Here is a 24,037-nt window from a genome sequence, read left to right as displayed (position 1 = left end):
AGTGATCCTGTTTTATTTAAATTCAATTTTGCATTGTTTTGCAGGTTCGTAACCTGACACATCGTCTCAATACTGAAGAAACACGGCCGCCTGGTTTTCCCAGATTATTCAATCATCATTCACTGTTTGAAAACTCGCCTAGGTAAGTGAGTTCTAGCAGAAATATAACGTAAGAAGATATCCCATGTTATAGGTAATTTATGTTCCAAATTACATGCCGATTTTTTGTTAACAAGTCAAGCCGATTACCGTCGACTACTAACTGTCTATTATTACTGTTTTGGTGGCGTGAGAGTGTAAGAACGGCACAGTATGTGAGAATACCAGCGTCACAAAGCTTCACAAAAAAGAACTACTATCGACTTGAGTTAACTGTGGAATATGGAACTTGAACGTCCTATACCATGGGATATCTTCTTATGCTATCTTTTATCTATGGTACTTCAATATTAAGGCTGTAATTAGTTTTGCATGCGTTTTTTATTAATAATATGGCCTAATGATACAAAAGTGTATCAAAAGCTATAAATGATTTCTTATGAAACACGTATTAGGGCAAGACCACATTAAGCGTTTTTCAACCGGTTTTTTCAGATGACTACCCAATCAGACAATCGGAGAGCTCCTGCCCTAAAAGCAGGATCTGTCCTGATCCTAAAAAGGCTTTATGAAAACATTTGAAAAATTCTTAATATGGCCTGGTCCTTTAAAGTCAGCATTTAATTTACATTGGATTGCCATCCTTGTCTGTCATTAGAAAAAGCAAAGATAGCTCTATCTTCTTCTACCTCCGCTTTGTCGTCAAATCGTTTGTTAGCTATGAAGAACCAACAAAATATTTAATCTCAATTATATATTTTCCTTTAAAACAATGAAAAATAGCCTATACTTTCTTGATGAATGGAATATTATTTGAGATGGTGCCGGTTAAATTTTAACCGTGATTAATTCCACGAGAACCAATCACGGTTAAAATTTAACCGGCTGTTGTGCAACCGGGCCATAGAGTTGATCATTTATAACAAGAATCAACAACTAATATTGAATCAGATAAGATTGAGACAAAAAATTGAATCACAGTACAAAATAATCCAACGTACATAATGCATCATTTAAATATAAACACATAAAAATATAAAATACTACAGAGTACTATCACGTATGGTTTCCAAAAAATGATTCTCTACTGGCAGCTGGAGGAAATCAGAAAGCGAGTATAGTGGGAACTGTAAGAGAAGGTTTTCAAGTTTTTGTCGGAATACTGTTAAAGGCAAGTTTCTGGCTGAGTCTGGCAGAATATTAAAAAGTTTCAAGGATACATGATTAGGACTAGTTAATACTTTTTTCAGTCTTGTGTAAGGTACATCTATTTTTGTCTTATTTCGTGTATTATGGCTGTGGATGTCAACTCTGCATCTATATGATCCTATATCCTTCTTTACTTGAAGTAGGAGTTTGAAAGCTACCATACTGTAAACTGTCATTACTTTTTCCTTTATAAATAATGGCCTGCAATGCTCCAAATACGCTGCACCTGATATAATTCTTATAGCCTTTTTCTGTAGTAAGAACACTCTTTGCACATCCGGGGCACAACCCCACAAGACCAACCCGTACATAAAGACACTCTGAAAAAAAGCGAAATAGCACATTCTTAAATAGTGTGCGGGTACACAATCCCTGAGCCTTCGAAGAAGGTATATAACCCTACTAAGTTTGGAGCAGACACTTTCTATATGAGGTATCCATGTGAGTTTATAATCTAGTGTAATGCCAAGAAGCTTAGCACTTTTTGCACTCTGACTGATCTGTCTCAAACCAAGCACTAGCTTCTGGGTCTTGGTTGTATTCAAAAATAGACGGTTTGCCCTAAACCAGGCTTCTGCCTCGCCCTGACATCTGGACATCTTTTGTTCAAGAGCACTGAGATCCACATCAGAAGTAACTAATGATGAATCATCAGCATAGCATACCACCTTGGATCGAATGCTAAACCCAATATCGTTCATCATGACCAGAAAAAGTAGAGGCCCAAGAATGGACCCCTGAGGAACGCCATGTGGTACAGCAATTGGCTTGGAAAACTCTGAGTTAACACATACTGTCTGGATACGACCCTGTAAATAAGATTCTAATAGTTTAAGAGCATTGTTTTGGATACCAAGAAATTCTAATTTACTTAATAAAATATTGTGATCCACCACATCAAATCCTTTAGTCAAATCGAAAAGAACCAATCCTGTGTGCTTCTTATCATTAAAACCATTCTCAATGTCAGCCACGATGGTACTAACAGCATCAATAGTTGACCTACCTTTCCTAAATCCGTACTGAGTTTCACTGAACAAACTATTTGATTCAAAGAATTCATATAATTGTGAGGCAATAATGTATTCAAATATTTTACTAAAGATAGGTGGTACCGATATTGGCCTAAAGTTTTCTGGTGAATCTTTGTCCCCCCTCTTGTATATGGGCACTGTTCTAGAATGCTTGAGTGATGATGGAAAAACTGATTCTCTGATACAGGCATTAAAACAAGATGTTAATGGCTGTAAAATAAATTCAATGACTTGTTTTATGAAGGAGCTGGAAAGGGAATAAATATCTTTGCTAGTGGAGGACTTCATTCTAGAAACTATGTAAGAGACTTGATCACATGATACTTCTTTTAATACAAATACAGCCTGCGTTTTTGGGGAAGATACCAGAAGCTCCTCAGCAGAAATAGCTGAAGGCTCGATCACTTTATGAATTTCTGCTACAGCACTGATAAAGTATTGGTTGAATTCTTCAGAGGATACAGTTGTAACAGTAGACTGAGCAGGCTTGGAATTTTTTCGAATAATTTTCCAAGCCGCTGAGCATTTATTGTTAGCCGATTCAATAAACTTGACATTATGGTTCAGTTGAGCCATTTTCAATTCACATCTGTACAGCTTCTTAATATTATTATACGTCAACCTAGCTGAGTATGTACCTTCTTTTGTTTAAATAAGTGAAAGGAGTTATTTCTAAAAAAGAAGTATTTTCAAAAGATTGATGTAAGGATCGAAAGGAAGAGTTAATTTCTTGACTGATGACTGCAGGGATCGTGACATCAGGAGCTGGGCTGCAGGGCGCAGGAGAACTGGAAGGAATAGGTGAAATAGGAAAAGATTCAATGTATTGAATGAGAGGGGATACAGTCCTTTCACGGCTCACAATTACTTGCTTCTCCTTAGAAACCTCATCACTACTCCCATCACTTACAAACACATTGCCAATACCATTCGTAGCAGAACGCTTAATCCACATTGTCAAGTTTTTCGACAGTTGTCTTTTACCTTGTCGATTAAGATGGAGTCCGTGTCTTGTGCGATGAGATCGCTGAAGGAAGATGTTGACATCATAATAGTGAATTTGCAGATCCCCTTTATAGCTGCTCACCATTCGAGATAAGCAGGCATTAGAGTACATTATGCTTTCATTTAAATCAGGATCGTCATACCGATAAGGCACACTACATACGATAATGTTCGTTTTTAAATTAAGTTGAAGAAGTGCACTGATTCCTTGATGAAGGGATAACTGATACGGTTCATCTCTATGAAGGTCATTAGTGCCTCCAAAAATAACAACAAAATCATCCTCAGTGAAATCCCTGATAAACTCAAGTCCATCGTGAACAATGTGTTTAAGTTTTGCTCCCGGCTTAGAATATACGAAAATGTCATAGTCATCTTGTAAGTGCTGCAAGTATTTGCTTAGCTGTTTACCCTGACTGTCTGAAAGAATTGTAATTCTTCTTTTCTTAATAGAATTATTTAGCATACTGCTTTTCGAGTAACAAGTCTTAGGCACTGTTTTTGATGACGCGGGTCTATGAACTTGCGCTTCAACGATTACTTTATTAGATGCGAACCTATCTGAAGACGACACATTACCAGAGAGTACTGAAAACCGATTATTCACTGTAATAGCACTTTGATTCGTCTCAATAACTTTAGTTCTAGATCTAATAGAGAATTTAGGCGTAATGAAATTGTCCTTCCTGTAGTGTATTTCGCTCAAAAAATCAGTGTTATTGTTGGCATCAGTTTGAATAATTCTTATAATTTCATCTTTATTATTTAATTCCTCTTTTAAACTTTTATTAGTTGAATGAAGTTCTTCTAAGCGAGCCTTTAAAAGTAGTAATTCCTCATCGGCTTTCTTTTCATTAAATAAAAAGTCTTCGAGAGCTTCCCTTCTTCTGTTTTTTTCGAGTTCCAGCAGTTTGACCAGTTCATTATTTTCTTTCGAAATAGCGTCCCTATCATACAAAAGTTCATTGTTGTCGGAGATAGTCGAGTCCAATTTATTTAAGACTTGAACAATGTCAGGAATTAAATCAACAACAGCATCGTTAGTGAATTTATCTGCAATAATAGACAGAGTTCCTCTTATATTCACGGCTAAATCTATAACCAACTCATTACAAAGTTCACTGTTTATATTATTGATTTCTGACTCCGCATCTCTGATCAAACACTCACGCATACGGCGAGTTGTCATAGGCCTATTCATTTTTAAGATCGAAACCTAGCGCCCAAAACAGATGAAATCAAACGTCACCGATAACGCAAACAGAGCTGACAGATGACAGTAGATAGGTCAGTAGGTCAAGCACTCAGTCAGCCGCTATCGGCATAGTGCAGAAAAACATCCGATTGTACTACAGCTGACCAGATTACCGCTTAGACATGAAATGCCGCAAGCCGGTTACAACTTTGATAACTTGGTATTGAAAGTGAGGTTATACACTTTGAAAGACTATTTATAACTCACAGAGTGGGGATAATAATTATCATTATGCTTGAAAAGCCAGCAGTCACACAATATAACATCACTACTCACTTTGATAACCGTATATGTGATAAATTATTACAATACTTTATAAACTAATCAGCAGACGAAACACTAACAACCATCACAGGCAGATCAGGGCTGCCAACCCCTGTGGCTGGCGTGGGTGGCAACCAAGAGTGGCTGGCGTGATAGAGATGGAAATGTCTCTCCCCTCTCTCACTCTGTATTCATTTATTTATTTATACATTAATAGATACAATCATTCTCAACTATGAATGATTGGGGTGGGAACAACAGGCTTAAAGCCCAAAAATGTTCCTTTCCCAAATTTAGATAGAAATTGTCCAAAAATAGGTTATGTTTACACTACACGTTTTTTGTCCAATTTTGAATCCAAAATATTTATAAACTAGGAATTTAGAATTTAGGAAAGTTGAAAACCAAATTAAATAATAATACTTCACTAAATCATCACTAATAACTGAAAATACTGCATTAATAATTGAAAATTTTAAAACGCAAAAAGAAACTCAAACGTACTACGGCCAGTGTAGAAATTGTTGGAAGAGAGGGTACCGGCTGCCGAGAGCAAACCGATCAAACTCTTCCCCACACCCTAAAAAAAGCCAGAGTTGAGTTTCATTTAGTGGGAGTCGAAGGTTCATGCTATACTTGAGTTGAAAATTGGTGTAACTGTTTGATATCTTATAAATAAATGAAATGTTTTGTTAGTTTTTCGAGCCGTCGACTGTCGGAAGCGCGCTCGTTCAACCGTGCCGATGTGCCCTGGAGACGCAGTCTGAGTCGAGACAGCAGTAGCACCCTGCCTAGAGGTAAGCCGCATGCCATCACAGTCGCACCGTCTAAACCTACCCTATCGCCAGTTACACACACATCGATTTTTGCACGAGCGTGATTTTGCCGTCCTTATAAATTCTAGATTGAATAGAAATTGACAAACATAAGTGTATCAACACATCATATGTTTTCCAAGTGTTGTTCAATATGATATAAGGACGGCAAATAAAATCGCAGTCCCAAAAATCGATGTGTTTGTTAGGCTCAACTCACACTTACGCGACTCAGGTCGAGAAGAGACTCGACCCTAGTCGAGAGCATGTGTTTTCAAATGGTGACAGTCGCGGAGACTAGAGTCGACTGGTCTGAGTGTCACCATTTGGAAACTCATGCAGCAGTCTCGAGAAGAGACTCGACTCTAGACGAGAGCTTGTGTTTTCAAATGGTGACAGTCGCGAAGACTAGAGTCGACTGGTCTAAGTGTCTCCATTTGGAAACACATGCTCTCGACTAGAGTCGAGTCTCTTCTCGATCTGAGTCGCGTAAGTGTGAGTTGAGCTTAACTGGCTTATCAGTTTTGTTGTTTGTGATTGATTTACACTCGTGTTGTAATGTAGATGAGCCCATTATAAACTAAACTATTTACAAGTCCCGTGGAATCAATTATTGGATACTGGATATTATGTTCAGAAAACAACATCATGTTTAAATAATAGATGAGGTCTTTTAGTGATTATAGTGAGGTCCACGTTTTAATGACAATGGAGAAAGATAGTATGAGAACATCTGCTTTGTCAAATGATAGACAAGGATAGCAACACCAATGTTAATCAAATACGGCCATCATAACGTGGACTTCACTATAGAATGAATCATGAATCTGGATTTTATACAAGAAATCAATGAGAACAATATCATGATTCACAACTTTATTTGAGGACCGAAAATTTTGTGAATTGAAGAACTACAAGATTTAACCTATTTCGGACTATGTGTTATCTAAATTTGTGAGAGGAATAGCACAAGTTTACCTTATTTTTCCTCTTCCTTTCATTGCAGTTATTGTATAAATGAATAAAGAATGAAGAGACATCTTCAAGTTCAGGATTTAGAACAGGTTTGGACATGTTTGAACAGTTTTAGGTGTCAAATCATGCCATAATTTTGATACATTCTGTTGATGAATACATCGTTTTGGTTATGATTAGTAGTATTTTATTAGCAATTGGGCACAACAAGATCTATCATTTGTCTTTGAAACAAATCTAAAATCAAGCATAACAGACTTTTCAACTAGATATTACATATTATTGTGTTCAAAATATTCATCAATGATACCATAGAGAAACAATAGCATAAGTAGATATCCCATGGTATAGGGCGTTTATGTCGCAACTTTTACTGTTATCCCAAGCCGATAGTTCACGTAGTTCTTTCCTATGCAGCTGTGGGACGCTGGTAGTCTCTATCACCCCAACAAAACAGTAAAAATTGACAATAATCGACAGTAATCGGCTTGAGATAACAGTAAAAGTTGCGACATAAATTCCCTGTACCATGGGATATCTACTTACGCTATTGTTTCTCTATGATGATACCGAATGACTGTCTCTAATAGACTTTGATCTGCGATTTTGTAAATGTTGAATGACTTTTATTTCATTCTTTATTCTTACAAGAAAGCATAGAACTATTTAAATATAACTAATAACTCCCTGATTACGATACCATGAACCCGCAGTTAGTATCAGTTCAAGTTCAATCAATTCTTCTATACTGAACCGCTGAAAGCATTATCTTCCAATTTCATTAATGAGTTTTCAATCCATGTTTGTAGGCTCGAAAAACATTACTAGTTTACTCAATCGTTCCCTTTCATTGTGTGCATCTTTCTTTACAGTGTTTGAACAATAATATTCTAGTATTTGATCTTGTGTTGTGTGCGCGTGTGTGATTTTACTGTATTGACTTTGTAATGTTGACCTGTTCTGTTCACAAATTTTACTACTGGTTTGCTCTCATCTTACGTTCTACTTACAAACACTATTTTATCCAAAGACAAGAGAATTTTATACATACAGAAACAATATTTATCAAGTATTTGCTGTAAAATGTTTCAGTTTCAACAATATTGTTTAGTAGTTTATTAGTTCTGTGATGAAATGATCAAGAAATATTTTAATTTTGTGGTTTTGACAGAACTCTTCTATTTATTTAGTAGAAATACTAGTAGTTTCTGAATACATTTTGAACAGTCCAATATAGAATCTGAGAGGTGTATTTGGTAGTGAAGCTTTGAGATATATTCTCATTACAATTATTAAAAGATGAATAAGCTTCTTAAATCCATCACGATCTGCTTACTATTAAAACTTTTATTACTTTATTTTTTATTAAATCATTGTGAAAGAATAAGTTTTTGTATAGTGATCTTCCACACAAAAATTTGATATTGGAATCAGGTTCTTTGGACCATTTTATTATATTTTCTGCTGGAGTTTCAATTGGATTTCAATGAGGGAAACTAATTTTGAATAAACATACATTAAATTCAAATACTACCCTTCTGTTCCTATTCTTCCTTGGACAGTTTTTTTTTGTAAAATACAAAATCTGTCTACAGATACTCTTCTAGAATTCAAGAAAACACTTTATTATTCTAATTTATTTATTTTTCTCTGGCATGTAACTCATGTCAGAGGTATTTATTCAACATGAAAAACATTCACGATATGGAAAAAAGTCCGTTACATACTTGGATTATTTTCCTTGAACTATCGTGTAGCATCCCACTATAGAGTCTATGCAATTCAATTAGAAAGGTGTATTCTTTAGGGTGTGATCACATTGAATGCGTATATCTGCAAGTGCATGATTGGTTATGCATGACCAAGCGTGCAGATGAGAAACAAAATGTGGGAAGAGCAATAGCAACACTCACACTGAACGCGTGCACTTGTTGGTTGCATCTAGTGTGAGCAGCTACATGCAAGTCACAACGTTTTTCTATGGCTCTTTCCAGATTTTGTTTTTCGGCTCATGCATGATTCGACGTGCACTTGCACTTATATCCAATCAATGTGATCACACCCTTGTTAATGATTTGTGTTGTTGTCCTACCTAAACATATCCTCAGAATTCTAGGCTTCTTTGGTGAACAAGTTTAATGTACTGTGCATTAAAAAAACGTAGTTCTTCATTCTCCATTTGTAAAAACATTTAAAATAATTGAAAAAAGGCGAAATTTGAGCTATTTATCTACCCGAATTCTGAACAGGATTTTAGATATAATAATTAGGTGTACAAGGTATTGGGAAAAGTAGCAACATATTTTCCATAAGTTTACCTTGTTGAATAGTTGGTGTATAATTTGCTAGATGACACAGTACTGTTGTGTTACAGTCGGATTACGTTGCAAGATACAAACGCCCACCGGTGATGGACAGAACTGACTTGATACAGTGTCATGATACAGAGCTCTCCTGTCTGTATCATCGTCCGAAGCCGAACCTACATTTTACTAGGTACGACCAAAAAGTAATAAGCCACTGTTTTAATCGCTCACAACAAACTAATCAAAATATAACTACCGTTAAACCGAAATATAACTGCCGTCAACTAGGTCCACGCTTTTTAAAATTCGATGAACATTTTGTCGAAATTCGCTTGCTTGCATTTCCCGCAACACGACACAAAATATACACAAAATACATATTTATATTGTATGTTTGTATGCAATTAGTTGTTTTTGAAAGGTGTAAATAGCTTGTTTTCAATCCTAGATGTTATTTTTCATGTTTTTTTGTTTTATACATTGTCAAGAAGTGCACATTTTTGGTGGAAGAATATCTGATGTGGTTACTAAAACACGAATGGAGAAGGGGACATTTTTGAAATTTGTTATCATGAAATTTAGCCTACGATTTTAGGTATAATAATATGCTATTGGGACTAAAGACATTTCTTCCAACGAATTTCTGTTCTGCTAGAATTTGAATACTGTTACTTCTTATGGGAATGTTCACGGATTTGAAATTTGAGTTCAACAATTTTATGTAATGTTGATACTAAAGCCGTGCTTCCTGATGAATTTCCGCCCTGCTAGAATTATAACACTATTGATTCTTATGGGAGTGTTCACGGATTTGAAATTTCAGGTAATGTTGGTACTAAAGCCGTGCTTTCCGATGAATTTTCGCTCTGCTAGAATGTGAATACTATTGATTCTTATGGAAGTGTTCATAGATCTTCAGTCTGCCATGTGTGAACGCTCCCATTACAATCAATGGTATTTAATGAAGCAAGCTATGCTGTTGAATAATCTAATTATTTATGTGATGACGTGAGGTGATTTATGTGAGAAAGAATGCAGTAAAATTTTCAGATTATAGAAGTAATGAATTGTATAGAATAGTGTAGACCTTTAGAAGAATTTATAGTGAGTATGAAGGCAGTAAAGAATAGTGCAGTATAGAAGGTGTAGGAGAGGAAAATCTAGTTTGAAATAAGGTCTACCGCAATTACTTATTTATAAATTGCAATTAATATTATTAATCTACTAGTCAGAGGCCCTGAAATTGATCAGTTGCGACCTGAAAACTCTGCAACAAGACCTTAGCCAGCCAGGTCACTCGATATTATTATTATATTAATCTTATTTCAAAATTAATTCAATCTTTTCTTTGGATATGGTTCAAGTCGTCTGTCCGTCTTTCATTCAGTGTATTAACTTCTAAAACTATTAATAATTTTCAATAACTTTTCGCCTTTACAAATTGTTTAATCTACATTTAAACTCTTCAAGGTTTTTGTAAATTTCTCTGCTTTGTATTGCATGATTAATTGAGCATGTTTGAATGATTTTTGGCTGCATATTTTGCTTAGTAACAATTGCTTACTAAAAATTATTATTTATGGTTGAATTTTAATTGGAAAACTACTACTTATCCCTGAGATTTTTTAATTTCACTTCAATCACTGTTCATTTGAAAATAATATGTTTGTGATTAATTTAAGATAAACTCATTCTTGTTCATTAAAATGTACTGCTTCTTCTCAGTAGCTATTTATCTAATTATTCACTTCATAGATAAAAGTATCGGTGGATCAACACAAAATCCTTTGAACTGAATCCAATATTATTATTTAATACTTGTTAATAATAATTGTCACATAAGCCTACTTTGTTATTCATCCTAATAGGGGGAGATAAGTTTAAGTAAGTCTTATCTATGCTTCACTTGATTAAGAACAATTGAAGAAATGAAGAAGATTTTTGACTGAGTAATTTTCAGTACGAAGACTATTTTCAACAGTACAAGAATCATCTACTGCTTTATTATGAACTCATACTTGATCATTTAATTGATCTATCTATGTTATCATTCAGGTAATGATCCAATCTATTTTTTTATTTATTCTTTCAAAAATGTATTGTATGTGCCACTCAGCAAAAAAACAAACTTAATAATAAGTACTATTCCTAATAGGTTTGATAGGCCAGAATTAAATGAAGCAATCAATTCGACAAACAAATCAATCCATAATACAATCAACAGCCTAAAAAATAAGAATTCTAAACAACTGGGGATTTGTTTTCTAAATGAAAGGCTGAAAAGACATAACTTCACTAATCATGGGTTGCATCTAAATCGATCTGGCAAAGTAATCTTTTGTAATAGATTGGCAGAGCTGATTGAAAGCCGTTTGCAATCCTCTGGTTTAAAAACAGTTAAAAAAACAAATAACGATTTTTTAGTAAATTGGCTCAAAACAGGGAAAGGGAAATAGCTACAAATGCTAGAGATAGAGTAGCACAAGATGGTAAGGTTTTTAGTATTTATCATCAAAATATTCAGTATCTTCGCAGCAAAATTGACAGATTAGAAGTATTTCTTAAACAGGAGGATCCTGACATTGTTATTTTCACAGAGCATGGCTTAAAAATAAAGGAAATAAATCAAGTTAGGATTCCAGGCTATTCACTGAGATCAGAATTTTGTAGAATAGCTCATAGAAGTGGTGGTGTATGTATATTCACTAGCAATGCTAAACATACCCAAACTTATGAACTGGATTTTGTTAAGAGATTTTCTGTTGAGATGGATTTAGAGGTGACAGGACTAAGGTTAAAAATTGATGATCGATTCGAGGTAGCAGTGTTAGGTATCTATAGGTCACCAAATGGAGACTGGCAAAAATTTTGTGAGCTGCTCCATACACTTTTGGAAATTACAACCGCTCGTTTCACAAATGTTATAGTAGTAGGAGATTTCAATACTGATTTTGCCAGGCAGGATAAAATGACAGAGGATATTAGAGATATTATTAATATGAATAATTTAGAAATTAAGGTCCACGAATATACAAGAGTAACTCGAACTTCACAGACAATTATTGATAATATCCTCACAAATATAGAAGGTTGTAATGTCAGGTTAGGTAGCTCAGATCTATCAGATCATAACTATCAAATTTTAGATGTTAAGTTGCAGGGCCAGAATCCAAGCAGAAAAAAAACTTTTGTGAAAGAAATTCAGCAATATGAGCTAGGAAATATAAATTGTTTGAAGCAGGAACTGCTTCAAGAAAATTGGAGTAGTGTTTATAACAGTTGTAACCTAAATTACAAATATAAGCAATTCATTGATACTCTAAGATTTCACATTAGTGTATGCTGTCCAATAAAAAAAGTCAAAGTAAAAAGTAAATTAAACAAAGTAGATGAATGGATAACTGAAGATATTCTTACTCAAAGAAATATTGTTAGGGAAGCTTATGAGGAATTTAAATTAGTGAGGGATGTTCCGAGTGAAGTCAAATACAAATGTCTAAAGAAAAACTATGCAAAAGAAGTCAGGAAAGCTAAGTGTAAGAAAACAGCTGAAATATTAACAACTAGTACCAATTTTAACTCTGCTGTTTGGGAGGTAATTAATAGAAATAGGAGAGCAGATCAAAAAGATACAGTTACTAATGTCCCTAGGATAATCGATGAACATGGAAATTATATGGATGATAGTATAGACATTTGTAACTTTTTCAATAAGTATTATCAACAGGTTGCATATAATCTCCAAAAGTCACTGAACACTAATACTTATAATACAACTACATTAAATGCTGAGCCAATTGAAAAGGTATTTAAATTTCATCCATTATCAAGAGATGAGTTGTCAAGAATAATAAAAATTTGAATAACAAAAAAACAGTAGGATTGGATGGGGTCTCAAGCAAAATTTTAAAATAATGTGAAAATGAATTACTGGACCCTTTATTGCATCTCCTTAATACTTCACTAGAGCAGGGTATTTTCCCTGATGATCTGAAACAAGGAAAAATTTTGCCAATTTTCAAGAGCGGTGATTCTGAAAGAGTTGAAAATTATAGACCCATTAGTATTCTAAATGTAATAAGTAAAATTTTTGAAAGAGTAGTTTTAAATAGGCTATTGATGCACCTGGAAGAAATTAATTTCATATGTGATGAACAGCATGGGTTCCAGAAAGGGAAATCTACTAAGACTGCAATAGTATCCCTTGTTGAAAGACTAATAGATATAATAGATTCAGGTGAGAAGGCAGCCGCAATATTTCTTGATTTATCCAAAGCTTTTGATTGTGTGAACCATAGAATATTATTGGAAATACTAAAAACTGTAGGTGTGAATGGTATAGAACTAAAATGGTTTGAATCATATCTCATAGGTAGAAACCAGTGTGTTGAGCTTACCAAGGTGGATGGGAATGAAATAGTAAAAATTAAATCTCAAAAACTGGAGGTCCAGGCTGGAGTACCTCAAGGCTCAATTCTGGGTCCCTTACTGTTTCTGTTGTATGTGAACCAATTACCAAAAGAGTTAAAAGATCACAGAGCTCTGTTGTTTGCTGATGACACATCGCTGATCTTTAACAATTATTTATTAGATAGTCTAGAAATAAATGCTTTTACTGGAGTACAGTCAATCGTCCAATTCTTGAAGCAAAGGCAATTAACAATAAATAGTAAGAAATGCCAATTCCTACAATTCAAAAGTAAATATAATTCAGTAGAGGATAGAGAAATAAATGTGTTTGTAGAGGAAAATGAATTAGACCAAGAAGAGAAAGTAGCATTCTTGGGAATTTTATTGGACAGGAAATTAACATGGCATCCTTACATTGAGAGGATATGTAATAAGATATCATCTGGGGTATTTGTCCTGCGGCAGCTTGCTAGGCTGAATGATAAAAAACTACTGTTAACTGCTTACCATGGACTTATATTATCTCATATTAGGTATGCTATTTTAGTATGGGGTAATTCATCTCAACAAAATATGGACAGAGTGTTTAAGATTCAAAAGAAGGCACTCAGATGTATAGAGAAAGTGAATAGGTTAGACTCTTGTAGGCCTTTATTTAAAAAGCTTGGTCTATTAACTGTGCCATCTTTGTATGTATATGAAGTTGTAATGCATGTGAAAACGAGTGGTGTGATCCAGAATTCAGATGTTCATGAGTATAATACGCGAAACAGAGCAGATTATCATATAATGGGTCACAATAGTAGGTTATTTGAACAAAAACCAGATTATATTGGTAGGAAATTTTATAACAAGCTACCTCAAATCTTGAAAAGTAATGATGATTTGAAGATTTTCAAAAAACAAATGAAAAAATATTTAGTTGATAAAGCTTTTTATAGTGTACAAGAATTCCTTTCAAACCTAAACTAGGTTGAACTACTTAGTGTTAGAATTATTATGTAATAACATGACTTGTCTTATACTCCATGACTGGAGTCTTTAGGACGTAATCTTATAGAATTAAAGGTGATGGTTTCTTGATCCATTCCGAGCTGCTTTGTATTAACACACTTTTTTATGTATTTAAACACGACATGCAGTCAATTATTAAGTAAATAATTAAAAACTTTTACTTACTGACTGAAGTACTTTCGATCGTCTAGCGATCATTTTCAACAGTGGTTGTAGAACCTATTAGAAAACGATTACCTTAGTAGTCTACTCTCAAATTTATTAGAGAAATCTTATCTTACTAGTCCTTTATAGAATGTATTAATAAACTATTATCTCAGTAGTCTATTATAAAACTCAAATTCATTAGAAAACTATTACCTTTGTGGAATGAAAACGAATCTGCACTATATGTTCAGGACTGAACATTTTGTGAAGTGAACAACTACAAGACTTAACCTATTTCGGACTATGTGTAACCTTATCTAAATTTGGGAGAGGAATAGCACAAGGTTACCTTATTTTTTCTCTAGACTCAGGTCCGGTAGTATATGGGAGCTCCTGGTTCTATGAACCTTTGAATCCTTGAATCCGTCCCTTCAAAAACAATAAACAATAAACCTTATCTAAATTTGAGAGAGGAAAAGCACAAGGTTCCTTATTTATCTCTCCCTATCATTTTGATGATGTACTTATTGTATCAATTAATAAAGAATGTTGTACAGAATTTGTAGAAAACAAGTGCCATATTATCAATTTTTTTTCATTTTCACAGTAATTAAAGGTTTTGTAATTTCTGGACCCGTTTCAAGGCACTGGCTTTCATCCTCAGTATACCATGGACCTACAGATCCATTATTTTTATATCAAATTATCTTGTAGTTCTTCTGTCTTTATAGTAAGGTTGGTCACTAATGTTGTGTTTCATAAGATATTTTCGATTGACAGGCAAACAGTGTTTTGTAGCAGCTGACCTGTAATAACACACAAACCACTGCTCATCCAAGTTGGAAGCGACTGCCACTAACGTTCCAGTTTTTGACTGTACAATTGAAAATGTCTGGTGAAACATTGGTACCTGGCCTAACTAAAGACATAGAGAAACAATAGCATAAGTAGATATCCCATGGTATAGGGCGTTTATGTCGCAACTTTTACTGTTATCTCAAGCCGATAGTTCATGTAATTCTTTCCCGTGAAGCTGTGTGACACTGGTAGTCTCTCATATTGTGCCGTTCATACACTCTCACCCCAAGAAAACAGTAAAAATCCGACAATAATCAACAGTAATCGGCTTGAGATAACAGTAAAAGTTGCGACATAAACGCCCTTTACCATGGGATATCTACTTACGCTATTGTTTCTCTATGCTAAAGACTACTGTGTAGTAAACCTAAATTTACATATCGTCAACTGTAACCTTCATACATTATAATTCAAACATAACCTCAATCAATTACTCAAAACTAACCTAACTTTTCCCCCCGATTTTCAGATTTCTCCACCCGTTCATCAACTCTGCGTCCCAGTCTGCTTCACTCACGAAGCATTGAACCCGGCACCTCGAAGCTTCCCCGCCGATCCTCTCTCTCTCTCCGACAAACTTCGACTGATGAAAAGCCTCCCGTCTACCGCGGTCAAAAGTTCCCGGCACGCAACTTAGTTCCAGAAACTGCCACCGGAGCGCTAGATGCGTCCAGTGGTGCGTCTTCTAGTAGCAAACAACAGTCTATGGTCAGAGATGTAGATGGTAAAATGTATACTAATGATTCAAAAGAGGTTGAAAACTATAGTACCAGTAGTTATTCTAGTAGTTTACAAGATAAACAGTTTGTAGATGAAGATAGCAAAGGTTATTCTAAAAAACTACAAGATAAACAACAGGTTGTCAATGAAGGTAGTAGTGGTTATTCTAATAATTCACAAGAAAAAAAGGTTGTAAATGAAGGTAGCAGAGGGTTTCCTAGTGGTTTACAAGATAATCAGGTTCTTAACAATGGTGGCAGAGGTCTTTCCTCAAATTTACAAGAAAAACAGGTTCTTAGCAGTGGAAATATCAACTCCCCAACTTCAAATTCACCAAATAAACAGGCTTTAGATAGTGGTAGGTCCACTAGTTTACAAGAAAATCGATTTGGAAGTCGAGAATATTCCACAAATTTACAAGAAAAACAGTCTTTAGATTGTGATAGAAGAGGGTTTTCTTCAAATTTGCAAGATGATAGGAGAGGTTTTTCCTCGAATTTACAAGATAGACGGGATACGGATGATAGGATGAAACGGTATAGCTTACAGGAGAGGCAGTCTATGATACGAGAAATGATGGACGATAGGATGAAGAGAAATAGTAGAGAAGAGGGAGTGAGAGGTAGTTTTCTGGGAGATAGGAGTTCTATGATAAGGGAAGTTGGTGAAGGGGAGACTAGAAGGAGTACTAGAGACGAGGTGGCTAAAAGAAGTACTAGGGATGAGGGTAAAAGTAGCAACATTGAAGCTAGAAGATCAGGGAGTTTTTCGTCGAATTTCTCGGACCGAAATAGTTTGATGAGAGAGTTGGGGACTGAGGAGAGAGGGAAAACTAGTGTGTCGCCATATTGGGACGATAAGAGTAGTAACAGTGATTTGTCCGATAGTTATAGAACAGCCAAGAATTCGAGATCAGTTTCTGTTGAGAAAAATAACCCGCTAGATATGAGTTCAAGTGGGAGAGTGTTGGGTAGTTACAGCGATCTATCGGACGATTCTAGAAAGTTGTCGAAGATTGGGAGCGATTTTTTGTCGAACGGAAGCGAACGTAGTCGGAAAATTTCGGTGACAAAGAGAGATGAAGTGAGAAGGGAGTCTGATGTGGAGGGAGTGAGACGGGAGTACAACAGAAGTGTGTCGACCGACCGTAGACGGTTCAGCTACATGGAGGGCACACTGAACTCCCCCTACGCTGCCTCGAATAGAGTGGCCGATAGTTTGAGGAGTCGACGGCACACTAAGGATTTCTCGCTGACTTCTTCGGGCTCGTTCAGTGAGCGGATAACGGCCAAAGATATTGAGAAGTTCAGGAGTGAGTTCCGGAGGACGAATAGTGAGTCAGCTAGGTTGAAAGCTGCTGGGGAAACTAGTAATAATGTGGATAGTTCTACTGAGAATAGTTCGGCTAGTGAAGGAGGTAATAAACCTGTGAAAAAAGCTGATGTTGCAAATAATAATTTGGTTGAGAATGGTGGTAGTAAATCTACTGTTGATGAAAACATATCCCCGAAACATGGTAGTAAAAACTTGACTGATTGTATGAATGATAACTCATCTGGAGGTTCAGGTATAAATAGCATGACAACTGAAAATGGTTCTAAAGATGACAGTAAATCGGGAGAGATTTCAACTAATCATCAACAAATTAAGGATGAAGATTGTGATAACTTGAGGAAATTGGATAACAGTTTGAATGAGGGAGGTGATTGTAATGGTAATAAGAAGTTGAAAAACATCAATGACGATGTGACAAAGTACAAAAAACCTGAAAGTCCGTTGTCGTTCTCAATGAAGGAATCCAGTTATCAAAAACCTCTGACAAATACCCAGTATACTACTAGGAGAAAGAGTTATATTTCGTCGGTACTAGACAGGGAAGATGGGAGGGGGTTGTCGAGAATCGCTGGACGTTCAGAATCGAATGGGAGTCCTGATTTTCGTAGATCAATATCGTTGAACCAGGGTGGCAACCCTGAAGATTTCAGAATTAAGGATAGCAAGGGTGTAAGTGTGAGGAGATCACACAGTGTCACCCCCGATAGATCGGTTTTGGGAAAGTATTTAGGGGGTGAAAAGTCGAGTTCAGTGTTTTCTGAGGGGGAGAAGGTGGTTGGTAGAAAATTGGAGGATTATAGTGGGGAAAGTGGATTGGGAGACGGTCAAACGCCTTTGAGAAATCGACGAAAATCAAGGTTTCTACGGCCTGATTTCTATGACACGCCTCGTGAGGAGAGTGTCTACGTTAAGAATGATGGGGAAGTGTTGGGCAAGGAGGAGAATAAGGAGGTTGAAGTGAAGAAAGGCAAGAAGAGTAGAGTGAAAGAAACGATAAGGAGTCTGCGGGAAAGCAGTCTGCCGAAAGAGTGTGATGTGGCTATTAGTGAGTCATCACTGATCAAGAGGGCTGTGTCGTTGGATGATGTTTCCACAGTGGGTAGTAGTGGCGGTGGCGGGGGTAGGTCTAAACTGAAAACATCGTCTCCACGTGCTAAACGAGCGTCGTCTGTTAGCAGTGATCGTAGAGTGATTGTGGAGCCGTTGGCGAAGATTGAGAGCTTTGTCAAGAATAAAATGTCGATGGATAAGAGGAAGAAACGAGAAGAAAAGACTGAGGAGGAGAAGGAGTCGTTGATGAGTAGGGTGGTGAGGAGATTGAGCCCCAAGTTGGTGGGGAAAAGTTTCAGGAGGAGATCGTGTGTTGGGGTGGCACCGAGTTTTGGGGATGAACAGAATGGGGATAAAAGTGGCAGCGAAGCTAGAGCCGCCCGCATCGCCAACCTGAAAAAGTTGGATTTCTCGAAACCACACCGCAGCGCGGACTCCACCCCCAGTTTCGACGATTATGATGAGTCATCTCTGCTACTTTTGTCGCCCACCGACGACCAGAGCGACAGTTGGTCGGCGACTAGCGACTATTTGGACGCGCGCGACTTTGCGGTGTCGCCGACGCTTCACTCGTCTGGCGCTGAGGAGAGTGTCAGCGAACGTATCCGGCGGAAGAGTTTCTATTCGAGGTTCAACCAGCTGAAGAAGAAGGTGGCCAAGAATTTGCCGACGTCGGCGAGTGGCCAATCAACGAGGTTGCCGACGCAGTCACGGTTGCCAACTTATCGCAAGTCGATGTCGTCCAGTTTGCCGATTTCGGGTGGTAGCGCTGATTCACAGCAGGTTGACAAATAGAATAGAATTTATTGTATTACAAAACACTACAAAACACTACATAATCAAGCATGACTATATCAATCAGTAGTATGCGCCATGTAGAAACAAGTAACAAGTTATAAAATAGAGTCTCTAGAACAGAAGATCATGTTCATGAACCCAACGCCAAATCACACATGAAACAACCGGAAAAACTCATCAATTGTGTACTACTACTACTGTTTATAATTACTGTGTGATTGGGGTGAGAGTGTAAGAACGGCACAGTATGAGAGATTACCAGCGTCACATAGCTTCACCAAAAACAAAAACTAGGACTATCGGCTTGAGTTAACAGTGAAATTTGGAATATAAACAACCTATTCCATGCGATATCTTTTTATTTTTTACTTTCTCAATGGTATTGCTAATTGAGACCCAACTGGAGTTGTCTACCAATCTCATCTATACCAATGTCTACCAATTTAAACGCTGATATTATTGGTAGTGGTGAACAACAGGTTGACAAATGAGCCGATTTATTTGGGTAATTTATGTGGGTAAGGTTGGTTGAAATGAACATAGATTTGTCAAACGATGAGAATGATTGTTGTTGCTAACTTGATTTGGGAAGATATTTTTGTGGTAATGTTGGTGGTACTGATAAGATAAGAGATGAGGGATTGCTAATTTGATGGGAACTAATAATAATGGAATAGATGGGAATAACTTCATACATATGTTGGTAGTTAATACTGATAAAAAGGTTGATAGAAGATGAATGATCGCTAATTTGATGGAAATTAATATAATGGAATAGTCGAGAAAAACTTCATACATCTGTAAAAATATTAAAATGCTTGGTTTTCCAAAAACTTTGCCGTGAATGTACATAGATACTAGTACAAAGATGAAAGGTTGTATCTTGTAAATCTAGAAAGATTCATCAGCATATACTGATAAGTAAAATGGTCTCGATTTTTTCATGTAGATTGATCAAGATAAATTATCAATTGATTTCTGATTAATTAATAGATCAATTGAATAAAATATTACACTATATTGGAGCTTGGAGATTGGTAATGTAAGACGAAAAAATATAGCTTTCTTCTTATGTACTTATTATAACAAGAATCCCATGTAAAAGTCAAAATAACGATGTGGATGTAGTTCTTTTCATGATATTTTCTCAATAAAAATTTAGACATTTTTATCGGTATCTACAAATAGTCAGCTACAAATATTCTCATGATCGTGTAGCCCTTGTAGAGAAAGCTTGTATGTAGAGGGGTGTTCATAAAAGGTGTACAAATTCGGAATTTACATAATAAACCATGAGTAGACTTTTGTAGACCTTCTTAAAGCCTAAATTTTGCCGAGAACTTCCCTGTTTTGAACCTGAATTTCTGGGACTGTACTACTAATCAAGATCATTGAAATAGAGTTCTGAATCTGAAACGCTGAAAATCTAAACCCGAGCTGTAGTTCAGTTATATTAAGTTAGCTGAATTAGTTTATTATTGTACTTATGCTTGGAACTTATGTTATTTGAACTCGAGACCATTAATCTCTAACTTGAACTGTGGTTGATTTTGAAACCCGATTAATCGAAAACAAAAACCAAGTTTGATTTTCAAACTAAGTTTGATCTTCAAACCACGTTTGATTTTCAAACCAAGTTTGAACCCCGATTCAAGTATACACATCAAATTTAGTCACATTATGTGATATTTATTGCTAACAATAATTAAAGACAACAAACCTATGAACTTTCTGTGAAATATTAGAAGATATCGTACAAGCAGTTTAGCAAATTATTCGACTTTTTCAACAGTCAATTTATTAAATGAAAAAGACTAAGAAATTGTCAAAAAACACAGATTTTTTGATACAAGTATCATTTAATATGAATAATTACCACAATATCAACTTCTCAACTACACAAAAAGTCAATTTATTAATGAAAATATTTAAAATTTGACACTGTGTTAGCAAGCGAAATCAAAAAAACAATTCAAATATTGTAAATATCTTATAAATAAGTTGTTATGTTGTAAGGTATCTGATTTTATTTATAACAAAGTATTCAAATTTATTCATCTTAGTTATAATATTTTAATAAATTATAAATACACATTGAATCTTGTTTTCATTGTGAAATAAAACTGTTGTCACTATTCAATGCATTGAATTAAGAAGTGATAAATTTCACTATCAAAAGGTGAATATTTCATCATCTTTTATTGATGAATAAAATTAATAAATAATGCAAACTTAATCTGTGATCACTTTCTTATTGTATTGCTTTGAGCTTTATTTACTTATTTATTTATTTATCTATCTGAAAATTCAAGCAATATCTTCTACACCAATAACAAAGTTAACCTTGCTAGTAAAACCAAAGCTTATTTAATAAATTGCTATAATTATCACATTATTTATCAAGCTAAACACTAATCTCAATAATATTATTTATTGGAACATATCTAGTCACGTTAATTTATTTTATTATTAAATGGTTTTATTTCGTATTTTATTATCTTATCCACTGTTGTGTCTCATATACGTTAAATATTTTAAATTGATGTATTATGAAAATTCATAGTTTATATTGAATATTGAATTCCTAGAAAGTCTTGAAGAATTTATGAAAGTTTTCAATAAAATAGAATTTTCTTTGATTAAAAAAAATGAATTGGTTGCCAGAAAACACGAACAGGCAATTTAAGTAATTTCTTCTTTTATTTTGGCTGTATTTTATTCTATTTCTTCTAATTTGTGAATGTCAAGCTTTTTCCAATTTAGTTGTTCTTCAAAATTCATCATGCATCAGTAAAATATTCTACTGCCCAAGATTAGTTAGTGAGATTATTAAATTTGCTTCTTTAAATTTTACAAATTCACCCGAAGTTTATTAGGCTGAATAACAATTTTAATTTGATATTACAAATCTTAATTTCATGAGATCTCGATTGAATTTTGAATTACACTTCTATTAGAATATACAATCTTTCAATAATTTGTAGAAAAATAAACAATTTTTAGAATCAAATTAAAGTATTCAAAGAGCAATAATCAACTTAGGTAATTCGCTTTCAAAACCTTTACATCCCAAATTAAATAATTTTCTACAAATATTTAAGTAAATATTGAAATGAGCTTTGGGAGAATCCAGTGTTATTGAGAATTTTTCAATAACTAGAGATTTTGCAGTTCTCCCTATAATTGATTTGCTTCTAAACTTGCATTTCCAGAATCTAATGTGCCTTCTAGCATTAAATACTGTAGCTTGTCAATAAAATGTTCCTTCTCGCATAATATCTATCCAAAAATAATAATTGTTAGTTATTTTTGAATGTATAAACTAGAATAGGATAGATTCAATAGGGAGGAAAAATCAAAACCACAAATACGTCGTAAAATTTATGTTGAGAACCTGTATATTAATAAGGTTGTAAATTTCATGTATTAGCATTTTGCTAAGAATCTTTAATGATTGCAATTTTTAACTAAATGAAAATATAATCAAAAAATGAAATGGAGAGAATAAAAAATTTTAAGACAGTATTAACAATTTGTTTTCTTATTTTAATTTAACAGTAGTTTAAAATTGATAGAAATGAACATTTCAAGTCAGTATTAACAATATATTTGTTTACAGATCTAGTCCACATCACTGGTTATTTACTCTTAATATTTCAATGATCTTAACCAATGTAATTAGACTACATAATGTATTTTTTGTAAACTTCACAGTTACTTTCAAATTGTTTATTATTCTTTTCAGTAATAGATAGAGATTGATCTTGTTTGTAGTGGCATAAGATCATTATTAGGAAATCTATAAATTTATAATATATAAACTTTATAGTTTCAATCTTGTTGAAATTATTTGTGGTGCTGTTTTGTATTTTTGAAATATCCTTCGCTTATAAAAATGTATTTATATATAATGTTGCAGTGGAGAAATTATTATTATTATTATTATTACTTGAAAGCTTTTGAAAAATGTTTGGTATTGTTAATATAAATATATTATCTACTATCCTACCCTTCTTATAAAAAATAACATCGCAATATTATTATTACACTTGTAGTAATAATATTGATGATATATTTTGTTACCAGTTTGTTATGTAGTATGTAAATTCTATTGATTGATGAAATAATAATTAATATTGCGCACGCAGTGAAGAGTAATGAATGATGTATCAAAGTTTATATACTCTTGTTGCCATAAAGCAATATTTTTTGAGAAAATAAAGTATTTGAATAACATTTTTCTGTGTTGAATTTATTACCTGCACACCTTGATTTAAAAATTTTTCTTTAGAAAATCATTGGAGTTTTTGCCTTTACTGGTGATTAATTTGAATATATATATAATATAAATACAATAAGTATACATCGAAATGATAGGGAGTGGAAAAATAAGGTAACCTTGTGCTATTCTTCTCCCAAAATTAGATAACGTAAATATATTATAATAGCATTGATGCTGACAAGTTTTTTATTTTGGAAAAAATGTTTACTGCCATATTACAGGCCAGACTGGAAAGATCATAATACAGTGTTGCCGAATTCATGGAGGAGCCCATAAATACGTCAGATAAAGATGACTACATTTACTTGATGATAACTCTACTGAAGGAAAGAGAGAGAGAATGACACTGGTCAACAGGCTGATGAGACTACTGAAGCAACAACTACCGGTAACTGCAACTCTGTAAGTAAATTCATTTTACAGAGATTTTTTTGTAAATTATTAGACTGGGCGTAGACCGG

At 34.6% G+C, this 24,037-nt stretch overlaps 2 protein-coding genes across 8 annotated transcripts in view; both read left to right on the top strand.

The window, feature by feature from the left end:
* Positions 1 to 23,532, top strand: part of LOC111056982 (titin homolog) — a 52,687-nt gene extending 29,155 nt beyond the window's left edge. For all 4 annotated transcript variants that reach the window (XM_039439617.1, XM_039439619.1, XM_039439620.1 and 1 more), the window contains exons 18-20: positions 45 to 142; positions 5,563 to 5,663; positions 15,861 to 23,532. In XM_039439617.1, the coding sequence (XP_039295551.1) occupies positions 45 to 142; positions 5,563 to 5,663; positions 15,861 to 19,291 (3,630 nt within the window). In that variant the 3' untranslated portion in view covers positions 19,292 to 23,532. The remainder of the gene's footprint in view (positions 1 to 44; positions 143 to 5,562; positions 5,664 to 15,860) is intronic.
* The window catches only part of LOC111056978, a 486,313-nt gene that overhangs the window by 266,141 nt on the left and 196,135 nt on the right, over positions 1 to 24,037 (top strand). The gene's annotated exons all lie outside the window — the stretch shown is intronic.

Source organism: Nilaparvata lugens, chromosome 13 (assembly GCF_014356525.2).
Source record: "Nilaparvata lugens isolate BPH chromosome 13, ASM1435652v1, whole genome shotgun sequence".
NCBI lineage: Eukaryota > Metazoa > Arthropoda > Insecta > Hemiptera > Delphacidae > Nilaparvata > Nilaparvata lugens.
Note: the sequence above shows the minus strand (reverse complement) of the source record. Positions and strands in the feature narration are given on the sequence as shown.